Source organism: Varroa jacobsoni, unplaced genomic scaffold (genome assembly GCF_002532875.2).
Source record: "Varroa jacobsoni isolate VJ856 unplaced genomic scaffold, vjacob_1.0 scaffold_123, whole genome shotgun sequence".
Taxonomy (NCBI): Eukaryota; Metazoa; Arthropoda; class Arachnida; order Mesostigmata; family Varroidae; genus Varroa; species Varroa jacobsoni.
Genome location: NW_019213025.1, coordinates 749,892 through 761,836, shown reverse-complemented (window position 1 = coordinate 761,836; position 11,945 = coordinate 749,892). Strand labels below are relative to the sequence as shown.

General features: G+C 39.5%; 1 protein-coding gene across 2 annotated transcripts in view; it reads left to right on the top strand.

Annotated features, from left to right (window-relative positions):
* LOC111267260 (uncharacterized) overlaps window positions 1-11,945 on the top strand; it is a 130,955-nt gene that overhangs the window by 2,416 nt on the left and 116,594 nt on the right. Inside the window, exons 1-2 of one of the 2 annotated variants that reach the window (XM_022845398.2) lie at window positions 10,925-10,949; window positions 11,546-11,592. Coding sequence is in view for 1 of the 2 variants with exons in the window: in XM_022845390.2 (XP_022701125.1) it covers window positions 11,546-11,592 (47 nt within the window). In the remaining variant the exon portion in view is untranslated. Of the gene's footprint in view, window positions 1-10,924; window positions 10,950-11,545; window positions 11,593-11,945 lie in introns of those variants that run through there. The other variant, XM_022845390.2, reaches the window with a different exon arrangement.

Genomic DNA, 11,945 nt, shown 5'->3' with positions numbered 1-11,945 from the left:
AGAAAAAGGTAGATGAATTCGCATCATGTATAGGCTTTTCTGCTTAAGTTGTTGTCAAAGATTTACGCCTAGTCATAATGTGTTTTGCTTACCTCCGTGGGAGCAGTTAGAGGAACACAGCAAACAATGTTTATTTTCTGTTCTAGCGATCGTAAAAGAGTAGAATAGGCTGCTGATGACATAATAATACTAATAGTGATGATATTAAACATGAAATAAAAAAATCAAGTGGAAAGGACCGTGGTCAAATGCCGAATGTTGTGTCGGGGCAGAAATTGATGTCACTAAATCATGAAATGATGTTGTACCGTTATTGAGCAACAACAAGCACTCTATAGCCGTCACGGGTCCGTTTGCGTAATTTTTTGCATTGTAATTTAAAACCTGACGCTATATCGGTATAATCAGACCAGAAGCACCTGCCTCCCTGCCTGCCTGCCTGCCTGCCTGTAGGTTATTGCATTCTTAGATCGATATCTAAAGTTGAACATTAAACTAAACGGCCAACTGATAACAAAATTTCTGTATCGATCGATAAACATTTAATGACTGTTTAATGATATACATGTATATTGGTAGTTGCCCATGTGGGCTATATAACCCGTCTGTCGATTTTACTGGAGTTACAGAAAGGCTTTAAGAAGTGAGGTGGTAAGGTTTAAGCCAATGCACATAGATAACCGCTTGACATTCAACTATTCCAATTTGTTAGTTGCTTTCGGATGTACAGACTGATATATATGTATATGTGTATACATACACATGGCCAATGGAAATGATAAGTCCTAGTTTATGATAACATGATGGACTCGAGACACATAATGAAGGAAGATAGCCAGAAAAGAGCTTGAACCGTATTTGCAATAATACGAAGGATCCCTCTTCAATGTGATGACATTCGGGCGACGTACGAGTTGCGGCTATGTTTAGGTGTGATGCTAGGTTGGTCTTCCTCTACAACTTCGTCACGGGTAGTTATTATATTATTTTAAAAGCTTACCATTAATCTGGCGATTCCTATTGATGCAGTGTGGCAAGATATATTGTTTTGCTTTTTCGACCACCCTTTTTTAATACCATTTTTTGTGTTGAACGAAGACGGCTTTAGCTGGAGCGTGTATTCGTCAATGTGTCCTATTTGACATTTGCCGCACCTTACGTTCAGAACAATTTCTGCTGAAGGAGAACTTCTTTGAGATGATCGGCGAAAGCTTCACGTCTCCATTTATCTAGCTCCATTAATACTAGTTTTCTATAATTAGAAACGTTGCACTAAGCGATTATGATGATTTTCCAGCCAAATATTGCCAAAAACGACAAAGTTACTTCGCTGAAAGGCAGTTTGTCGGCAATGGGAATTTTCGATTTTTTTTCAGTCTTTGGTGGGCACACGAGCGTTCTGCTTTAAGAAATACTGAGATTTCTTTGCTTATATATAACAGTGGTTTTTCAATTTCCTTTTCACGAAACACCCGACCACCTCTGTTGAAACTAACCTGGTCGTGTTTGGCCGTGTTATTTCTTGTACTTTCGTACTCAGTTAGAAGCTTTTGAGTTTTCTATATCATAAATAATAAACCAATGTTACGGGGGCATTCAAGAGAAAGCAGCGTGTGTCCCTTGAAACGCGAATGCCAGCTAACAGAAAACCATCTTTCTTTTTCTCTCGCGTCCAGTAATGAACGTGCTATCTAATCATCTGGTAGCGAGATCGAGAGATCAGTGTTTTTTGAGTCCATACTCTACGTCATACTGAATTTGTTCATATTGGCTATGCTAGTCGACACAGGTCTGTCTTCTTGAAAGTTTCAGATGCTCCTACGTATTATGCTGTGAAGCTGACGCCGAATACGAACGAAACGTCCATGTGCGAACCTCCATTATAAATGCAGAATCGATTTGGATTTTGCCGCATAGATTTACTGGCCCCTCGACATCAGTATATTAATAGATTTTGCAGGTCTAACGCGTAATTTCAAATTTCGCGGCTGATTAGAAAATGTGCGCGTTCGTTTTAATTCGGGGTTAGCGATCCTAGTGGATTGTCGAAATTATAAGTGCTGATGTTTGTACGAACTGGGGTCCTGTTGACGCCTGGGACATACACTAGGAAACCAGCTTTAGTCTGAATGCCAACCGCCAACGAATAGATGAACGATGTATATAGAACCGCTTTCTGTTTTTATTTCTTGCCAGAATATAGTTGTGTTGGTCTTGTATTCAGCTGGACATTCGAAATTTCCGGTACGATTCACCACGTGCCAATACGATATGTCGTCTTCTTCGAAATATCTATGGTTTAGTTGATAACGATAAAAAATGAATTTTAGCTATTGCGTGTTCGCCTGTGCTTTAGGTAAAAAAATATATCTGCTAAAATAGTTGTCTTATCTCTTTTATTCTATTATTTGTGGTTTGACAATTTGGCAACTTTGTAAATGCAGATAAGCCTAGACACAACGTTGCATATAGCTATGAGAGATTTATCCCTAAGTATTTTATACAGTATTGGAAAAAGGGTAGTCCTAAAGCAAGCCTTTTCGCGATTAGTTCGCAAAATCATAACGACAGATACAGGACAGGGAAGCAAGTTAAGCTGCAACAGAATAACGTGGGTAGCCTGCTGTTCGCTAACCGAGATTTTCTGAGGCTTAATTATCCATTTCTAGTGTACAAAGAACAAGTTTATCTCTTCCAATACGTTTTTTTTTATGAAGCAGTTGTGGCTGGCTGGCTGGCTGGCTGGCTGGCCATGGTGTCTTTATAATAGAGTCGTTGTACAAATGATATGGGTGAACATAAATTTTTGCCTCACAGTGGCCATATTGCTTACTATTTTACTTCTGTAGACACCCTTTTTTGGTCGAGCGTTTTAATGTCATTGGAACTTTTGATTGTACTGGATAAATGTAAACGCACAGAGGCCATTTGGCTATTTCCACTATGCCTCTTGCGGTCGGCACAAGAACCCTCGTTACGACTCGTTCGTTAAGCAACGACCTATGGTGAGATGACAACGTTCTTCAACGAAAAACACTCAGTTCTTTCTAATATTTTAACTGACTGATTGACTTACCAGTTATGCAGATACTGATATTCGAGACACAGTTAATTGCAAGCAGGCCTTTAACCCTAAAAAAATTGATCGGAGAGCAAACCGTTTCACAAAGTAGGGCCTATAGATAGTTTTGAAGCATACTTAATTTCAATCAAATTTCAGTATTAGCCACATATCTATTATAGATAGGTATGAGCTAGCTTCGGCTTCAATCGTAGCGGCGTGTTGTTTTGCCTGAATTATATGTAAGGAATTGTAGTTTTTATCTAAAATGTAAAGTATACCTTTTCAGATAAAACGTATATAGAGTGTATGCTCTCGACGGAACGGTGTTTTACTGAATGGAATATCAGACCAATTATATTGTGTGAATGTTACTACATGCACTTTATGGATTTCCGTTGTTAACAATTAGTGTTTCCTATCTAATTTAACCGCAGTCGAACATCATTCGTAACAGGTATTCTGATCAGGTCAACGAAACTGACTGTCCTCTGAAAGGACTCGGCGGACCGTTCTTAACTAACCAGATTCCTAATTATCAGGCAAGGAAACTTGGCAGCACGACAAAGCGTACGATTGACTCCGACCAGCGTTAATGAATAGTTAACTCTAGCTCCGTTTAGGGCAAACCGCATTCGATCCGCTATGAAGCGGCCAGTAGAACTGGGTTAGAACATCAGCTTATCTCATCGTTTAGCTATATAATAGACGGCAACATTCTTTTCGGGAAAGCGGCTTAGACAACGTTCATACAATCGAACGAGTTGCAACATCATGCGTAGTCGCAATCTCTGAACGTACAAAATTCAGTCATCACTCAATCATTATCCGATCTCATATAAAAATATGGATCCTTAATATATATGCATTGTTCTCTATTATGTGCAGTCGATCTCTTTCTGTCGAACGGCGAAGGCATCGTGCTATTATAACGGTGTCATCAAGTGTCTTCATCAAGTGCTAGTGATGCCTCATAACGGAAGGTCACCTCGCAATAGCTGTGTTGGAAACATGCTAGGACAAAGCTATCTATCAGGCCATTATCACAATCCAACTATAACAAGCTAGTGCATTACATGGACAAGTGTCCTAAACGGACTCACGTGATGGTAGCTGTGACAAACGGCGGTTTATTTAAAATTATAGTCACTGTCTATTAGCTATGGGTTCTCTTCATGCCGCGGGGGTCGGCAGCGGTAACAAGCGAATGTATATATAGCGATTAGACGATGGGGACTGTGTGCCGTAACCCGTAGAAACTCAATAATTGAAAATTTGACATGTTGGAATGTTGTTCAAGTGTAGTGCAGTACACCACTAATTCGATAGTCATTAAAGAAGTAAACATAGTGAATCTTTAGCGAAGATTGCCATCATTTTCAGAGACTTCCCTAATGATTTTGCTTTCGTTGGATGTCACCGTAACTATTTGTGTAGTCATCGCAGCATTCGGAAGAAGTACCATCCGAGAAATTCCCGGATTCCAAATTTCCAGTTACCGATTCCAAATACAGTTAACATTGAAATATTGGTCTTCGCATAGAGGGTCATCCACTCCCAGTATGTCAATTTCCAATAATGATAAAGAACCGCCACTTCTTGCCAACGGGTCGTTGTTATGTAGCAGACACTACACCGTCAGCTTTATAAAGCTTTAAAAAAAACCTCGAAACATTTTTAGATACATTTTTTTTTTTATACAAATTGGGCCTGCGCACCTTAGCGAATACTTTTTTTGGTTTTTTGATTTTGGACGAACTAACTCTATAGTAATTATCTCTCGCGAAAACGACCATTGAGAAAGTCTGGCAGTATCGAGTTGGCTACAGTATGGATGTCCTGCGGGTACTGTCTCACTCTCTCTCTCTCGCTATATATATATATATATATATACACATATATATAACATAACTATAACGAAACTTTTGCTCCAGTAACTTAACTTAGGTATAATGATATAAAGGTAATGGCCTATAGAGCTCACCCAGTTAAAACCTCCCAATATGTACCTATTAATTGGCAGTTCCGTAGCTTAATTCATATGTCCGTACGTAACACCTGTGTTTGGTTTCTCGTTCAATGAGATACGTATGGTTTTTTGTCATCGGTCAGGAATACTTCTATCAACACTGATACACTTACTTGTCGATATTAGCAGATAATCAGGTGGGCCTGACGAATGATTGTGAGACCATACAGAGCATTGAAGGACCTTGTAGGACCGAAAACAAGAGCTTTTATATAGCATTTCGAATAATTCTGACTTACTCATTTCGAGTTATATAAATCGGATAATTCGATTTAAGATTTTGCGTAACATTTTATTCAAACGTTTCCAACGAGAGAGCTGTTCAGCAACAGTAACTTATAGCCACCGAGTTTGGCAACGATTATATCTCCATAATTCTATAATGCTTTGATTTTGGCATTGATGCTGTATTGAAGCCATGTGTCAACGTGTTGTTGCTACAGGTGTTAGCAGAAACGCGATGAGCCTCTGACAACTGCAATTATAAATGTTACCGAGATTATAGTCGTTTGACATTTTTACGATTATACTTCGAATTTTTACGGTCCCGCAACCCAGAATACGCTCGGTTTGTGATACTTCCACATGTTTACGAAATGGGTAAATTAAAAATAGTTATCTCGTAATAGGTATTTCTCGTCGCGCGCATTTTGAACTTGTATTGTAAACGTATTTTCGACGGCATCTAAAGCATGTCATAGGAACGTGTTTTTGTATTGCTATAATAAAAGCTTATCGGCTAAGAAAATAAGATAGGCCCGTTCCTAAATATTGGGTTCCTTTGAACTAAACATTGAATTACTTATTATATTTATGCCATTGCCTTATGGGCTTTTGTTGACTAATCTTCTTCTAGGATGCCTTCACGATGCTGCAATGGTAACGTGTAGCCTGTGAAACGTATAGACATATATGAGGTGGTCAAGGCTCGAAAGTAGGCGCAACCACGCTTCATTCCACGTGTTATCGTAGGGGACAGTCACCTGGAGCAACACTCAACGGCAAAACTGGAGATAAAAAGCGAAACATTTATTTATTTATTAATTTTCTGCTAGGCTTGCACATGTTGATTTCCTCCTGCTGTAACAAATGTGAACAAAAATCGGATGTAAGTACTAATACTTCCCCATAAAACCAACGTATTACGCGTCAAAAAAGTGCCATATCTAAAGCTGATGAGTTTTACTTCTATCTTTACATTATATTTAGATGCATGTAGGCTGCAACAGTTTGGACGGCAGCTGGAAAGTTATCGAAGATTCTCTTCGAATTGAAATCAGTTTCCCGCGTAACGTCTGTTGTTCCTGTTTGTCTAGGACGTTTTTCTCGTTAGGGTTATTTCAAGGCGCGGTCCGCTTGCGGTGCTCCTCCGGGGCCACATATCGCCGGTGTGGGTATTCAGCACGATCGGTCCATGCCCTAGCTTTAACGTAACGCGGGCGACGTAAGCAGCGACAGCTAAGGTCTCCTGGTCAGCAGATGATTACGGTGGCCATCTGAAATGAACGATGTCCACTAGCAGGCGGAAGATATGTCAAAAATCAGTCAGCTACTGATTTTTCGCTAACTATTCCTGCCGCAGATCGTTTGAATCACACGGACGATTGACTGGAAACAAAATCAAATCAAATCAGTAGCTACTGGTGAATAAAGCACTAAAGCGTGTTCGTACCTATTTTGACAAAACAAAGATGTCCAGCTCGTTCCAGTCTGTCAACATTCAGTTAGATTAAAATAGAATGCACATGGATAAAAAGCTGATGTACTATTTGCTATCGATATTGACATTGAATACGCTTGATCCATGAAAAGCAATAGCTCTAATCGACGAACAGGGCGGATGAGCGGGAGGCAGGAGCTTGCTCCGTCTAGTAAGGACACCGTGGAACACGAGCGGCAAATTCATGTGACCTAATTAATAATTTCTAATTACGCGACAGGGCTTGCTGCGGGCATATTAAAAACAAAAAAAAAAACAGCGTTTTCTACTAGAGCAATTTCTCGGACTAAAATTCCGGATTTTAGATAACGATTCTTACCGAAGCAATCACTGAATCTTAGCGTACCGCATAACGTACATTAATGGCTGTAACCCGAAGCCGGAATCAGAGATGTTTGAGAAGTACAGCCTATGTCATCTATCCAGCTATATCTTGCGGTTTAGTGATAGGTAATTTAAAAAAAGACTGTTACATACGGCACTTTGATACTTAGTCGATGGTATTATCGATGTGTGTTCTCGAAATCCAAAAATTAAGTACGTAGAAAACCTAATAAGGATATATGTGAACAATTTGCGGCTAGAGAGAGAGAGACTGACAAATGCAAGTTTGTCTCTGTCGGCTATGGACGTCGTTCACTGGCAGTGCCCAGCCGGTACGATCAACCCATAAAACGTATGCGTTTCCGTTAAGCAGGAAAACCATTGAGTTGCAAGTAACATACAGCAGCCTCTTTAAAAACATATTGTATTTTTTGGCTATACCGTGCTACAGTTAGAGGTAGGAAAAGTTTCTAATAATTTTTCGAAACGTCTCGTTTTTTATACGCTTATTCTTCACTAGCCACTGTTTTTAAGGGGCGCTGAAGTTAGACTAATTTCATTTTTACCGACCGCCCATTCTTGTGCCTCTTTTTATGTTGCTTCGAAACATAACTAGTCAGACAGGCACTTTCCGACTGCAGTCAATATCTATAGCTCCTCAATAGACTTGTTAACGAAAGTTAGTACGAAGTGACCATTAAATGAAACGAGCTCTCATTGGAATTATCAATAGAGAAATATAAGTGAGGAAATATCAAAATACCCCACACAAAAATCATATTTCCTTGTATTTCTAGTGCTACACTAATTATACTGTACCCAATATACCTGTATCGTGCTGATCCGTTTAGATGTAGCTTGCTTGTGAGCGGTCAGTTTTAACCGTCTTCATATTGTAGACGAACAGCCTCTATGCATGACTATCTCGGAACTTATGCTGCACTCCTACGCAAAATCATGCTGTGAAGTTTCATAACAGCGTTCGCGTCAATGTCATCACGTACATACGTTAACTCGACTGAATATGTGCTTTATAAAGAGTGATGCTACGTATAAGTTTATAGAACTAGTTAAAAATGGGCCAGTGCCTTGAGTTACTAACCCTGGGCCGACCACTGATCGCATTGATCTTTCGAGTCGTGATGATTATTATACAGACGTAAATCGCTATCAAAGGTTCACTGCCAACCGATTATCGCGAATTCAACTGCTATTGTCCTGTTATTTCCTTCGCGCGCGCCCTCCTTGTCCTCCGTTGCAAGCTTATTCGACTGTCATCACTCTTTATATAGTAGTAGTAAAATGTATCGGTGATTCATATTGTACCATAACTCAGTCGAAGTTATACTTCCATGCATTATAGGCAAAAACGTCGACGATGAACATGAAAAGTTCAGATATAAAACTGCATCATGTTGCTATCCGGCTACCTTCTGTTTAGCGAACTGGTCTATTGCGGTTATCGATGTTCAATGATACGATAAAGTATCAACGTAAGTCTATGAGAAGTACACTTAACATAAATCGGTATATTACTCTACAGCGGCAGCTGGTGCTTTTATGGCAAACTATAAGCTGTGGTTGTATCAGAACAAATATGAAGGTCGTAGTGATCTGGCAACTATAGTTAAACTTCCGCCGACAAGTGATCAAAGTATTTACTTTGGCGATGTATGTTATCCGAATTAACTAGCGGCATAGTATAGCGTGACCAGTAGTGTGAGGCCGGCGGTGTAACTTCTATTGAAAATTGCCTTTGAAAAACAATAGTCATGAAGGTCTTCGATTGGTAGATTGACGAAGGCTCAACATTGAGATGACAGGTCGATTCGGTGAGCGTGCTCAAAATCTACGGTACATGTACGTGAATGATACGTCGACAACAGCGCCAACGACCATCCATACAATAATAAACGGCATGTCAAAGAAACAGGCAAATCTTTGATTTGCTTAATTATCTTATAATAAATAGTAAATTGCGGTGACGCAAAGTTCGGTTCCGCGCAAATGAGCCACACCCAAATCACTTTCTTTTTTTTTTTTTATTGTTTCAGCTTCCTGCGACTGCTCTTTTAATTGAGCCAGGTACAAATTTCCATTTGAAGGAGTAACCCACCATTTCATTAAGCGAAACGATACGACGAGGAGAGTATCTTTTGGGAGGAAAGTGATGATTATTGTCATTTTCTTGCGTTCGCGTGTGGCTAGCTGATCAGTACACACTACATATTAAAGAGTTGCTGTTTTTATTATTGTTAGCACAGCTATATTATTACTGGAAGACTATCGCCCATTGGAGCGCTTATTCGGTAGCAACATTTGCCCTTGACCTACACAGGAGCGGGTGAATCATCTATTTTCTGTCTGTATTTTTCTACGAATCGGACAATAGAGATGTCTATCCGCTTTCTTAGCTTCACGTGGTAGAATAGCGGATGCGAGGAGTTCATGCCCAAACTCCAACCTCCGACGTTTGCCAACAACCCGTTGCATTGGTAAGGCGCATTGGCACTACAATATGTTCATCTGGCTGGCAAATGCATCCGTCCAAAAGCATCTCTTGGTGACGACCATGGCAGTAAAAGCAATTCAACAAAGGCAACGACAACACTGTTCATGGGGCACAACAGATTAATTGATGTAATTCTTAACGACTACAGCATATAGCGATCACGTGGCCAGCGAATGGACCGGCAACGTTACCAAAAACATAGTACTACATCGTGCGCCATTAATTATCACTGCTGCCATAGTAATAATAATAGCACCTTTGCCATTATATTTAGGTTTACAGTTTGGATACTCAGGGAAAGAGAGGGAGCGGAAGATACCCTCAAGGGCGGATTTTGAGTCGTACTTGCTTGTCCATTGGGAAAAAAGTGGGTTATAGGAAAAGTAAGATAATAACATATAGGATATAACAAAGCCAATAATGAAGCTTATTTTATTAGGATGGAGGAGAAACAAGAATGTTACAACAATGTAGAAGGGGACGATGATGGGGCCAAATCTGCAGCAGCTCTCTCAGCAATTGACGAAAGATCGCAATATTTTCGATGTTTTTTTTTTTTTTATAAATAATATCGCCGCATATCAATCGATTATCAGGAGAGGTGTTAACAAGTATTCTATACCTATTAGGATTTTTCTGTACGCCCCAAGTAGATGTAAGAATCATAGATCAAAGTCGAATGGACGAATACTCATTTACAATTGCCGCTTACCTACAATATACTATGCAGTAGCACAATTCTCCGATACTTGCAATTCTACATTGCGATATGGTATTTTTTGGGAGCCGCATGGAGACGGCAATGAGCGCCGACAGATACGAAATTCTGGAGATAGATAACGTAAAATGAATAAAACTGACAAATTATATTGTACTGCGCATTCGAACAATAGATAAAATGTTCTAGATTGATAGATAAGTTCTTGATATGCTTGCTTCTGTCCATTTTGAAAATATAGGAAGGTAAAAAACACATAGTTTCAAAAATTGTGCTTTTTTTCTTGATGCCGTTTTGCGTAAATTAGGACTCCATAACTCGCATGTCTCAATTTAGCCTTTAAATTTGCCAAAAAGCGATTAGCTTTTCTATACATTTACATCAAAGGCTAACTTCTAGTGTTGATATATTTGTCTAAGCAATATACACGTTAAGGTCGATCCGAAGCTATACCTGGACACAACTTGCCACTATCGGCCTCGACCGGAAATGACCGTCTTCAGTTAAACCCAGTCATGTCGCCATTACGATGTATATATTCAGACCTCCGCCTCGTTGGGCGTTAAAAAGTCGACGACAATACCGGTAAAATACTTTTTGACGGAATCATTAGTGGACAAACTACAGATCACGAGCAACGCTCTAAAAATAATTGTTTTATCTATAGTTCGGCTTATGCTGTATTACTGTGGCTTATAATGCGTGCTATTGTCTAGGTAACTGGCTAAATAGCTATCATCAAGCAGGCCATCATGAATAGCCTTTCGTTCAGCAAATTTCCAGCAAGGTGGCCTTGAAAGGGCCTTTTCATAACCGGTCTCGAATGCCTGTACATTTTTTCCTGTTGAGACTTGTACTGTTTCTTATCATGTACTGACACTGCTGAGAATTGCAACTTCAGGAACTTTAATCAATTTATATTGTTATTTTTTTCTAATGCGTAAATATGTTTTTTTTTTTTTTTTCTATTTGGCAGCGATCCATACGCCGCCGTTAACAAAATGTCACGAACATGAATGGTTTTTTGTTTATGTTATTTAGCCATACGTTATAACGCTTCGTAGAGCAAGTGAGTGCACACCCCGATCGAGGGTGATGACTAGAGGGAATCGAATTATAATACGAAAATGCGTATACCTGTGTATATATTTATTCGGCACGATTTTTCTGTTAAATTTCAGATTGCCAGTATCGCCGCATTAAGTACCGTGAAGACAACTATTATGAGGTGAGTTAATAACAGCTGCACTGAATAAGATTCGGTACATTGTAACAACGATACGTCAGAACCAACGGGAAACCCTCGCATGAGGCAACAATCGACAAGATATTACATTATGATACTTTCTTCTTGTTTAAAAGCTATTACAATGATTAGGTTGTTACTTTCATAGGTGCCGGAAATTGATATGCAGATTCAGTCAAATAAATATCACTCATATCATACAGCCGTAAGCAACGGGCAACTGCGAGAACAACGGCGTCAGTCTGTTTTGACAGCACTAGGTTACAGGCCTCTATTTCTGGAGGAATGCCTAACGGCGATACCGGACGTAAAAGTCGAAATATAGAAGTTACAGT